We start from the raw sequence: 13,241 nt of genomic DNA on the forward strand, positions 1-13,241 counted from the left end.
ATGATGAAAAGATTTGAGCGTAAATTGGACCAAATGATATAGTTTAGTGGGTAAATTGAACCAAAAGATAGTTTAGGGGGTTATCCGGACTTTAACAATACTTGAGGGGAGTAATAAGAACTTTTCCTTTGAAACATGGTATATAGACATGGACGCTGGGTATGAAAACTAGCATAGGAAGCATATGTAAAGGCCCACGGTGATTAATTGGCATTTTAGTTTGGTCCAAATCAAAGTGTTCTAAGTCCAATCAAATTGATCGAAAAAGTATTAACATCAAATAAGTAAATCATGAAAATACATTTCATAACGAATTATACTCATTTGATATCGGTGCTTTTTATAAGCTTGTTCACCCTTAGAATCGTTTAACTTAAACCAAGTTGCTTAATATTTTAGGACTAAAGTAGTATGTGTATTTAAAAAGGAAAAGTATATATATAGACAGACTTAGGATGACAAAAAGTAGCACGCGTTACAAAGTGAAAACCAGGCGCCACAAAACTGTAATCACACGCAGAAAGAGCCCTGGACGTCGCACACACAGATACATTCCCGTTAGGCACGAGCCTGCACAGCTACCGGGAACGGTGCATATGCCATCGCACGCGGGACCTCTCTCATCATACCGATATAGGCACGTAACATTTGCTTCTTAGATCTTCTTCTTCCTCGGAAAAGTTTCACACGTCGGCCTGCGAGGACTCCATGGGCTGGATGATGCCCGAAGCCGCGCTCCGTCCGCCCTCGCGCACGCTGTTCTCCGCGAACCGCACGCTCCCGGTGTTGTACCCCTTGTCGCGCTCCTCCGCCGTCCACTCCCGGTTGTAGTAGTCCTCCGCCGTCACCCCCGGGCGCGGCCCCGCCAGCATGCCGCCCCACTGCGGGAAATAGATGAGCGCGGTGGGTAGCGTGCACGCGATGATCATGACCCCCATGTACATGATCCCCGTCTCCGTCTTGTACTTGGTGCCGTGGAAGAAGATGTACTGCGTCAGCACGGCGCCCACGCTGCCGCCGCCGCCCGTCATGCCGTTGACGAGCCCCAGCGCCCTCCGCGAGACGAAGGGCACGACGCCGAAGGTGAGGCCCTCGGCGGCCTGCACGAACAGGGAGAAGACGATCATGACGGACACGGACGCGGCGAAGGAGCCGCTCACGAGGCCGAGCACGATGCACAGCACGCCCTCGATGGTCTGGATGGCCCACAGCCCCCACAGCCTGCCGCGCATGCCGAACCGTCTGGAGAGCCCGTCGGACAGGCTCCCGCCGACGGGGCGGGAGACGAGGTTCACCAACCCGAAGCTGGCGGCGATGAGCCCGGCCGTCTGGAGGTTGACGCCGAAGAGGTCGAAGAAGTACTGCGCGATGATGTTGTTCACGGTCAGCTCCACGCCGAAGCAGTAGCCGTACAGGAGCGCCAGGATCCAGGCCCGGTAGTTGCCGACGCCGTGGCGGAGCACGCTGCCGACGCTGGCCTTGTGCATTTCCCCGCTCTTGTGCAGCTTCCGGTAGTTGCCGTCGGGCATGTCCTGCCCGAACGCCAGCACCGCGATGGCCGAGCACGACTGCATAAAAGCCGGGATGAAGAACGCCAGGCGCCACGCCGTGAACGGCGTGCTCCCAGCCTTGAGGATGGCCTGGTACACCAGCGGCATGAGCAGCTGCACGACGCCGCCGCCGAGGTTGCCCCACCCGCCGGCGTAACCGTTGGCCAGCCCGACCTTGTTGGACGAGAACATGGAGCTCATCCAGAACTGCGTGGACACGAACGACGCGAGCGCGATGCCCGTGAAGAAGCGCACGAGCAGGAACGCCGCCGCCGAGTTCATGATGGACGAGCAGTAGACGGCGGGCGTGGTGAGGAGGATGATGGCCGCCGACGCGAGGCGGGGCCCCACCAGGTCGCACGCCGTGCCCATGGCGAGGCGCGCGAACACCGCGCCGGACACGGACGCGATCCCGGCGTTGCCGATGTCCGTGGCCGTGAGGTCCAGCGTGTCGCGGATGAGCGGCAGCAGCGGCGGGGCCGCGAAGGTGGACACGAAGCAGCAGAAGAAGGAGAACCACGCCATGTGGAAGGCGCTCATGTGCGGCCTCGCGAAGGAGAAGAGCCAGAACTCGGTGGCCTTGTTGTCGGAGTCCACCGGCATTCGGAACCGCGGCTTGGAGGACGCCGTCTCGGCGCCCTCCACCCCCATCGCCGCCGGCTTGAACTCGCCCTCCGCCGCCATGCCAGCTCAGTGTCTCACTCTTTTACCAATACCTCCCAACAACTACAGGTGGTGGTACTGTGAATAATCTGTACTTGGCTGTAGGGCTGCAACCCTGGGCCGTGTTTATATAGCGCGACGGAGCCGGGAGCGCGCGCAGGTGGCCAGATCGGGCACCGTGTTTGGGGACGGCGAGGGGGCAACGGAAAATGAATAAAGATTTGACGCGCCAGGCAGGGTGATCCTATGGGGCCATCGGAAGGCCGGCGTGCTCCGTTGCACCGCCGCTGGTGGATGGCACGCGATGCCGCGGCTCTCTGAGGTTTTGTTGGTGAGCGGGTTGGCATGTCGCCTGATGGCGGGCAGTTGCGCCTCCCTCTGACTTTTGGTGGTTTGGAGTTGGAGGCCACCTACCTACATCAGGTCAGGTCCCACCGTCCCAGAGCCCAGGAGAGCCGGGATCCCCTCGTTGGCAATGCATGGCACCTGCAGAGTGTTACTGGCCAGTTTCTTTGGAGTTCGGACGAGACTCCTCTGGACACAGTGCCTGGCCAATGACGGGTGGGTTCGAACCCACACGTCAGTGACTCAACTGCATAGGGCTGCAGTATATATCAGATGATGGACAGGAGCTCAGCTCATGGATCCACCGGAGTATCATCGATTCCCGTCTGCCAAGCATTCAGCTTGGTGACTACGTTAGTCTCTAGCAACCTTAACTCGGTAAGACCGGCGTCCCAACATGTGATTTGGGAAACGATGAACGGTCGGCAGCTGATGAAGATCAATGATCATGACAAGACAGGCATGTTCTACGGGCGTATAGCAAATAGATAGAGCATAATGTTTATCAAAAAGAAAGAACAGATAGAGCATAATTACACATGAATGTGATTACGCACAATTCATGGCAACTGCCCCCCCCCCCCCCCCCCCCCCCCCCCCCCCCTACAGAATGTCAAACCCTGACCAGATATGCAGCTCGAATCCAATGGGTCCGTCACATGGATGGATGGAATGGACGACCCGATCAACATGGGCATGCCTGGCATGGCCTTCAACTCCTCCATAGCGGCGACCCGAGCTGCAGGTGAATGTGGCAACTCGATCGATCGGTGGCCTGTGGGCTGTTCCTGGGACTCCGTGGCCTGTTGCGTCGTTGCTGGATCCATCACTGTCGCATCCAACACTCATGCTGTCCGAGCTTAGTTGTATTTGTTTGGTCCGTCGTCGGATTGAGACGGGCCCTGGTGCTGTATGATTGTTTTAGATTTTATTTGGATTCAAATTCTAATGGGTGAAAGTGCTAAATTTTAGTACTAGCTTATCTAAATAGAAGTGTTAATAGAGTGGGCTAAATTTTAGTTAAGATTGTAAAATTTTAGCATGTGCATAAGTGCTAATATGTGCTATAATTTAGCACTCAATTTTAGTTACTCCAAACAGACCTTATACTATTAGTGTTGACGGATGGGCCGTCTCTCTTGTGTTTTGTTTTTTAATAAAAAGAACATTATTGGTCTTTATCATCATCGCACCGATGTGATGCCCCCTCTGCCAATAGTAAACTCCTCGCTGTGTACTTATGCGCATCCTCAATAGTCAAGATTCATGAGCAAATAAAGAGGTGTTTGATTCCGGAGGGCTAAATTTTAGCCCTGTCACATAAAAAGAATTTTATTATTTATGAGCATTAAATAAAGTTTAATTGCAAAAGTATATTAATCTATGATTAGTGCATGGTTACTGTAGCACTACTGTAGCAAATCATAGATTAATTAGGCTCATTAAATTCATCTCACGAATTAGCACCCATTTGTGAAAAAAAATTATAAATATATTTTATTTAATACTTCTAAATGGTAAGATTTTCTTTGATGTGACAAGGCGAACTAAACGGGTCTAAATAACATTGGCACGTTGCATATACCACCCTGTAAGTTTACCTGGAGTTGCAGGTACGATAATTGTTTCTTCCTGACACTTCAAAATCAGGAAGAGCCGTGGACCGAAAGGTTTTAAAACTCACCCGTGCCAAATAAAATTGGCCGTTAATTAAGAAAGAGACGTCTGATGCTTGCACTGTGACTGACAGAGTGGGAACGCAGGAGCCCAAGCATGATCGAGCTATACTGAACGAAGACCGCACCTTTTGACACATCAGCTGCCATGTCAGTCCCATGTGTCAATCGCCCGTAAGTAAGCGGGCCAGAATTGCATCATATTTGGATCACATATGTCAGGGACCCCCTCGTCGAGCATGGCTTGAATGATTATATCCCGCTGCTCCGTCGGCTAGCTGGTCCGATGCTATATATTTCTCATCAACAATGGGGTTCTTTGGAAATTTTGGTACGACGACACCTACCTTGTACATCGCTCGTACTAGAGCTGTATGTCACCATCTAGTGTACTTGTATATTCTGACTACCCGTGTCTTGCGCCCGCAGCCATGACAAAGACGCTAGTGGGCTAAATCATTCGAGACTACTACATTCGAGTGCATGGGGCGTGATGGGCCGCAGCTATGTGGGATGCAATTCTTTCTTTGTCGCGTTATGCCAGTGAAATTCTTATTTATCGGTCGTCCGGTGCAAGTAAGGTCACCTACGAGACTAATCACTATATGTTTCCAATAAACATCAAATTCTTACTACAGCTCAAGCATATATAATGGTTAGCCCACCGTAAAAATTTTACCATAACTGGACTATAGAAACTGTAGCTATGAATTAATTACAGAAAATATATATCTAAAAGTACAACAAATTTTTTACTAAATTATATCATATCATATATTCACTGCATATATCTACTCACGTGAAATCTAACAAAATTGGATTTTCTATTTATAATTTTTTATTTACTATAATTTTTTAAAGATTCCGAAAAAATAAATATAAAAGAAAAAGAGAAAAACCAGCTAGGGAAGTTACTATCCGGTATCACGAGTCCAAGAAATATAGACGACGGATGATTTTATTGTTTTGGGAGAAAATACAGATTCATCCTAAAATTGAGCGAGGTAAAAGAAACTTTTCCTAATCTCGATGGAAGACATAGTATCGATGGCCCGCACCAGCTTTTGCCGTGCTAGGCTTTCCTTCAAGAAGAAACTACCATATGGCTGCACAAACAAACATAAAAACAACACATAACCAATTTCACGGGAGGAAAGCAACTGAGAAGCGAACCAACAAGCTACCTTCTTACTTGCAAGAAGCTGCAGAGTCATGCATGTGTGCTATGTTACGATAATTGGGATGAAACTGCACAGCGTATATTTTCGTATTGCCCTTTCTCTGAAAAATGCTGGAACTTTCGCAAAAGAAATGCTGGAACTCAACGAACCTGCAGATTCATGACAACTATCCAGGATATGAGAATCTGCAATCACTCAAGAGTCAGAAGATCATAATTCCTATGGCTGCGCATCCTTTCTTCATGGAGACCATAATTCCTATGTCTTGGAGTATGTAGTCGACTATGAATGGCCTCATCTTTGACAATCACCATCACAATTTATTAGAGTCAAAAGATGCAGAGAAATATTCAAGAAAGATAGTCATGGTTATCCGGCAAAGAAGAAATATTTCCCTGAAATAGTGCAATGGCTAGATTCATGATGTACTTTTGCTTCCTTTTTCTTTTCCTTTTCTTTTGACATGTATCCTTAACTTTTTTTTTTGAATTTCAATATATAACCAGTAGGGGGCATGAAGCATCCCCTCATCAGAGATGACTAAATGTGATACAAATATCAGTTCCAGGAGGCTGATAACATATTTATTACATCAGATGGTTCATTACCGTACAAACCGTTGAGATAGCGGCCACTGAAGCGTCACTATCATAAGGGACAATATAAGAACTAAAAAGTCAAACTAAAGTGCCAACGACATCTAAGATAATATCAGAGTCTTGCGCCATGGTAAGCTTCCTGTGGAGACCCTGAACCACAGGCAAGGTTGGGTGCAGGACGGCGACCTACTCGACGTCTTCAGAAACGAAGTTGGGATCCTCCTCTGTAAAAACTAAGCAAGAGTGAGTACATACGTACTCAACAAGTCCGACCACACCCACGGAGGGGGATAATAAATATCATGCACATGATATATCAAGAATAAGGCTAGGGTTCATTTACGATAAAGAAAGATTTTACACATGCAAGGGTTCATTTAATAAAAGAGTTTTCTCAAAATATTTCTGTAGTAATCGAATAATAAGTGGAGTTGATCATACACAAAGGATCTAAGTTTTAATGCTGCCTGACTCCACATCCATAGTAGCTCACGGCACAACTGCCAGACACTTTCAAACAACTCATGCCACAAAACCAACCATCCCAAAATATCGATTGAAGTGACCATGCCGTAACTCGTCCAATACCGTGGACACGGCTATTCGAATAGACTTTACACTCTGCAGAAGTTGTACACTTTACCCACAAGTAGGGTACCGCACTACGAACACCTTAGTGTCGCTGCGGATCCTAATAAAGCCATTACCCACCTTAGCTGAATCTAACTAGCCAACACGGAAGCAACCATGGGGTTAATGACCTATCAACAAAGTCATAACCGGGACATAACTTACACAGATCGTATTCCTTCTCCATGATCTCTCATTGCTCACCAGCTCTCCTTTTGGCTAGCAGAACAACTAGTGGGGTTTATGCTAAGCCGTTGCCCACACAATGGTCGAGTAGTTGTACGATAAGTGGGTTAGGCAAGATGACACCTCAGTTCATCCTTACATTGACAAGACGGACATCTCCCAACCATGCTCAACCACAAAGGTACAAGCTCACTAGTGGTATTTCACACAGGAAATACTGTCCATCTCATCAGGTTATATCTTTTTTCTTATTTTTCCGAAAATCCCGTCTTATCTTTTAAAACACTCACACCTTTATTTTTGATAAAGCGCGTTATGGTCATGATTAAAATATAATAAATGGAATAACAGGTCCTAAGCATCTCTAGCAGTAGTTAACGTCCAACAGAGCAAATCCTATATAGACATTAACCTAGGTCATCAAGGAATAGTCATAACAATCAAGGGGTGGCTATCCAACCATGTATTGCAATAAAACAATGCATTTTATAAAACGGGCCAATAGGTTATGTTTATAAAACTGGGATAAATATGCATCAAAGGATGGATTGGACTTGCCGTTCTCAAAGCCTTCTGGAAGCTCCTCCTTGAGGTACGGGTCTTCGGGCTCCGGCTCGCGATACTACTCATCGGTCACACCGTCGGCTACGACACACAAACAATCATACAATAAAAACAAAGTTCGCCAACGAGCTTAAAAAAAGAGAGGAAAATAAAGAGCTTCGATTAAAAAAAATAGAGAAGACTATTACATTTGTCGGATGTGGATCCTGAGACTTGGAGAAAATATTTGGAAATGATGCGTGGTGGAGTTTGGAGTCGATTCGGAACAAAATATCGCATGAACTGATGAGTTAAATTCATTTAGGGAGTAGTTTAAAAGGATGAGGACCTATTTGTAACGAAATAAAGAGATAGAAGGAGCTCCGATTAAACATTTGTTATCGCCATAATTTGACTGGGCCAAAGGATGGGCCGAGAGCAACATGGGCTGAAGGAGATCATCGTGACAGTTTGCGAATCGGCTCTTGTGCGAGCGTATTAAGGGCCGGGATGGCCGTGTATCTAGTAAGGATAGTTTTAAACATAGTAAGTTAGAGATTGCATCATAATCAGCTAGGGTTAGTTAAAAAGATCAAGTCTCCGGACTATAAATATGTATCGTGAGATTCAACAATCAATCATCCAACATTCACAGCAAACTCTCGGCGCATCGCCACCCCTTTTCTAAGGGTTTCTCCAGATAATCGACATGCTGCTCCGATCATGTTCCGCATGGTCGGGGCAGCATCGCATTTATCTGCTTATCTTTGTGTTTCTCGTGCTGAAGCGTTGTTGATGACGAGTAACACTAGTTATCTTAAACGATTATGATACTGCATTAGTTCTTAATAGTAGATCTATGCCTTGTTTGCTGTTAGTAATCGTTTAGTTGCCCTTGCGCGCAATTCCAGGTGTAAGGGCAACACCTTGCTCTGTTTTCGCCTGGTAGATCTAATCTGTTATGGTAGTTCTTTGTACTACAAGAATTCGGTTTAATATCCGTATGATTAGGCCCTTCAAACGGGTTGAACATTCCGGCTGCATGATTTGTGCTTTATGGTAATCTAAGGAGTGATTGTTTCGGGAATCCGCTTATTAATTGGTTTTTAGGCCTCTTTTTAGGTTAGCGTCCTGTTATCTTTCATGTTCGTTAGGCTTAACCACGTGTAGGATGTTCCGGTTGCACGGTGAAGACTTTTACTGTCGTAGATTGGATTAGCTTGGTAATTACAGAGCATGCTTTTATCTTTTCTATCAGATTCGTACAAGACATTCGAGTATTAATAGATCCGATCTGTTAAACGGATGCAATCGGCTTCTTTTAGCCGATTCTGAGGGTTACCCGAAGGTCCAACCTGGTACAAGGACAGGTCCGACCCAGTGTAGAGGCTCCATTGGCTCTTCTAGCCGATCTTGGAAGTCATTTTAAGAGCCGGTCGCGGCTCGGACTAATGTTTGACGTGGCTGTGCATGCAGGGAAACAACTGATAACGACTTCTACACCTTCCTAATCAGGTATAGGTCAGGTGGCACGCTTAGCACTTCACCAAGCCAGGGCGTGTGGCGGACTTCTGGGCCGTTGACCGAGGGACTGGGATCCACCAGCCGTCTCTGAAGCCTCCCGGCTCCTCGTGTTGCCTGTCGCTGCTCGCCGGTGGGTTTTGACCGACAACACATTCTGGCACACCCAGTGGGACCTCATCGACTACTTCATCGACTTCATCAACTACATCGACTACTTCCTTCGACTACATCGACTACAATCGACTGCATCATCTTCTTCGGCTACATCGACTTCCGTTGTCAAGATGCCGAACGAGAACCCGATTACTTACGAAGAGTTGTCTGATGAGCACAAGTAGAAGTATAATGAAATAAAGGCTACTTTTGAAGCCGATCTCATCGGCTCATTTGAAAGGACCCGTCACCATGGCATCAGATGGAAGGGATTTTCATCTGAAGGTGCACTCGACGAAGTGGATCTGTCCACTCCTACGGAAGAACGCACGCGAGCTCTCCGGCAGGAAGTCAACTACATGGTGGCTCATTCGTTACATCGACATTCCGAGAGTTTGATGAACACCCTTGAGTGCGTCGCGGTACGTGTGGTGCAGGAGATTATGAAACACCAGTACTCTCCAACAGGACCTGCTTTAGGGAGTCACAAAGGAGAGTTGCCTTCTCAAGCCAGGCCACCAGTGCCTTACACATTTGCAGCTCCAGAGCAACATGATTCTCCAGCATACGTCATGTACAAGGTGGGAGGTGACCCTGTTGATCACCAATTCTTCAGTGAACCCCCAAAGGAGGTACCACATGGGCATGTTTGTGCGTACATACCATATGGCGGTAGCCCGGTGCAACCTACGCAGAGAACAGCTGGAGGAACATCTGTAGTCGATGCCGACAAACAGGCATGGCTGGCTACTTACGCGACAGGGCCGAGTCACGAAGGTACGCACTCGGCCCTAGGAGTTTATACAGTGGATCAAATTAGTACCATTTTGAGAGATTAATTTGGCATTCTCCCAAGAAGGCGAGCGATCGGCTACACCAAGCTGTATCCAAGCGAGTACGACTTGATTCCCCTGCCACCCAAGTATCGGCTGCCTAAGTTCACCAAGTTCAGCGGAGCGGAAGGATCCAGCTCCATAGAGCACGTGAGCCGATATCTGGCGCAACTAGGGATGATTTCGGTGTCGGATCCATTGCGAGTAAGATTTTTCTCGCAGTCTCTCACAGGGCCGGCTTTTGGATGGTACACATCATTGGGTCCTGATTCTATCCGCACCTGGAAGCAGCTAGAGGAACAGTTCCATATACAATATCATTCAGAAGCTGCAGAGGCTGGGATTGCTGATTTGGCACAGGTCCGCTAGAAGCGGGGAGAAACGGTGGCGGAATACATCCAGCGTTTCAGAGAAGTTAAGACCCGGTGCTACTCGACTCGGATTTCAGAAAAAGAGGCAGTTGAATTGGCGTCTTTGGGATTGGTAAAACCGATCAAAGATCTGGTTTTCCAGCTGGAGTTCAACTCTTTGGTACATCTGGTACAAAAGATGACAGTATACGAGCAACGCCACCCAGAATTATACCAAGACAAGTTCAAACATCAAGTAGTGATGGTTGACGCTGAAGACTCCAAAGATTCTGGGGATGACCAGGAGATAGCAGTTGTAGAGTGGGCACGGGGGGCAAAACCCGTGTCCTGCAAGTGGGTGAAACAACAAGGGCCTTCGAAAGGATCTGATTTTGATGTGAGCAAGGTCGAACAAATATTTGACTTACTCTTGAAGAAGAAGCAGTTGAAGTTCCCTGAAGATTGCAAAATCCCAACAGCTCAGGAGCTCCAGGGGAGATCATACTGCAAGTGACATAACTCTTTCACTCACGGTACCGGTGACTGCAAGGAACTCCGGCGACAGATACAATCGGCTATTGAGCAAGGCCGATTAATCTTGGGGCAGTACACCATGAAGGTTGATACTCAACCATTCCTGAATGTAAACATGGTGGAAGGGTACGACCGGTCAACACGTCATCAGCTAGATTTTACATTCGGGATTAACATGGCAGGACACACATCACGATAGCAGGAGGCCGATTCCCGCGATCAGCCCTAAAAAGAAGAAAGGGACTATATCACCGAAGAGCAGGTGAGGCACGTCAGGAATCAACGACCGGTTTCCTCTCATCTTCTGAGAAAATACCAGTATCAGTATCAACAGCGTCTCCAACACGAGACTGAAGAAGAAGAATACGAGTGGCGCACTGGGAAACGCCTGAGGAAGCGAGAGGATATGCGAGATCAATGGCATTGCCCGTTCTTCAAGTACTGTTGGGATTCTGGTATGAAACAATTACCCACTCTTGAGGATTGCCCAGAGTGAAGTCTCAGAAGCAAGATGCAAGAAGTACCTCAGTTTTTCAGCGTTTAGGACTAGTGCAGCCCCGCCATGGACAAGCCGAGTCATCACGCATAGTGGGGAACTCAGAAGGTGAGGAAGACAAATGTCACCGACCACACTGGTGTCCTGATGGGCTTAACCGGTCCCAGAAGCGGAGGGTGCAGCGGTTGCGCAGCCTGGAAGAAGCCGAGGCCCAATATTTGGAAACGCTGAGGAAGGCGCGACCGGATTTGGCGGAGAAAGTTCACCGCCCCCAAAAAGCAGAGGCAAGTTCTTCCAAGAAGGTGTGGCATCCCAAGAAGTCGAAAGCCGATGTAATGGTGTCTGTTCTTCCTGCAGAGTTTCATGCACCAGGCCATGAGGAGGTGCCAGTGGCTCAGCTTGACTTGGGACCACGGCCAGTCATATTTGAGAATCCCCGAGAGAGGAATTACAGGCACCTGAAAGCTTTATATCTCAAGGGTTACATAAACGGCTAGCCTGTCAGTAGGATGCTAGTCGACTCAGGAGCAGCGGTTAACATAATGCCGTACTCAGTGCTGCGCCGGTTGGGACATTCTGTTGGGGATCTAATTAAAACCAACATCACGTTAAGTGACTTCAACGGACAAACTTCGGAGGCGCAAGGAGTCCTCAGCGTGGATTTGACGGTAGGAGGCAAGACCGTCCCTACTTCATTTTATGTTGTCAACAGCAAGGGCTCGTACACCGTCCTACTTGGGAGAGATTGGATCCATGTCAATTGTTGTATCCCTTCTACAATGCATCAATGTCTGATTCAATGGGATGGAGATGAAGTAGAAGTAGTTCATGTGGACGATTCTGTTGAAGTTTCACATGCTGCCATGAGTGTCTGGGATGCGGAGGACCAGGAGCCGATCTCAGGGATTAGCTTGGAAGGTTGCGACCGCGTGGAAGCTACAAAAAAGGGGTGAGGCTGGTCTTATCCACTAGCCTTACGAAGTAGACGGGGTGCCAAAGTTAGTTTGTACCAAGGTAACAGGAGAGGCCGATCCCTGCGATCGGCCCCAAAAAATAAGAATTGAATTGTTTTGTCAACCATGTTACATCATTATAATAATCACAAAGAGGCCCGCTCGAGATGATGGCCATATGTTGATTGTAAAGTGGCACAAATTAATGAAAAGAACAAGTTGGCCGGTCCCTACGATCGGCCGAATCCTTTTACGTCATATTCATCGTTTATTTGCAGTATCGACTTAATGGATGAAGGAAAGCTAGGATACGGGTTTACATCTGCTGATGAGATGGAAGAAATTGACATTGGTCCTGGGGATATGCCACGGCCAACATTTATCAGCAAGAAATTGAGTCCAGAGTTGCGAGAGCCGATGATAGTGTTGCTGAAAGAATATGCGGATTGTTTTGCCTGGGATTACACAGAGATGCCTGGGTTGGATAGAAGTATTATTGAGCATCGGCTCCCTCTTAAGCTAGGATTTCGGCCGTTCCAGCAATGAGGGCGGCAAATGAAGGCCGAAGTCCTAGAAGAAGTCAAGAAAGAAGTCGAAAAGATGTTAGAAGCAGGCTTTATCAGGACATGCAGGTATGCTGAATGGATTTCCAGTGTTGTGCCTGTACAGAAGAAGGATGGCCGGTGGAGAGTCTGTTTAGACTTCAGAGATCTTAACAGAGCTACACCAAAAGATGAGTACCCGATGCCAGTTGCGGAGACGTTGATTAATGCAACTGTTGGTCATAAGATGTTGAGTTTCATGGATGACAACGCTGGTTATAACCAAATTTTTATGGCTCTAGAGGATATCCATAAGACCGCATTCAGAGTACCAGGTGCAGTGGGATTATTCGAGTATGTGGTCATTACTTTTGGGATGAAAAATGCTGGTGCTACATACCAACGGGCCATGAATTATATGTTTCATGACTTGATTGGTAAGCTGGTGGAAATTTACATTGATGACATGGTGGTGAAATCTGC

The 13,241-nt window shown here is 47.5% G+C and overlaps 1 protein-coding gene across 1 annotated transcript; it reads right to left on the reverse strand.

Annotated features, from left to right (window-relative positions):
• Positions 1-500: 500 nt before the first annotated feature.
• On the reverse strand, positions 501-2,219 carry LOC112895710 (high-affinity nitrate transporter 2.3-like). The gene has a single exon (XM_025963705.1). The coding sequence runs from the start codon at positions 2,199-2,201 to the stop codon at positions 684-686; it is 1,518 nt and encodes a 505-aa protein (XP_025819490.1). The 5' UTR covers positions 2,202-2,219; the 3' UTR covers positions 501-683.
• Between the last annotated feature and the right edge of the window lie 11,022 nt (positions 2,220-13,241).

Source organism: Panicum hallii, chromosome 5, assembly GCF_002211085.1.
Source record: "Panicum hallii strain FIL2 chromosome 5, PHallii_v3.1, whole genome shotgun sequence".
NCBI lineage: Eukaryota > Viridiplantae > Streptophyta > Magnoliopsida > Poales > Poaceae > Panicum > Panicum hallii.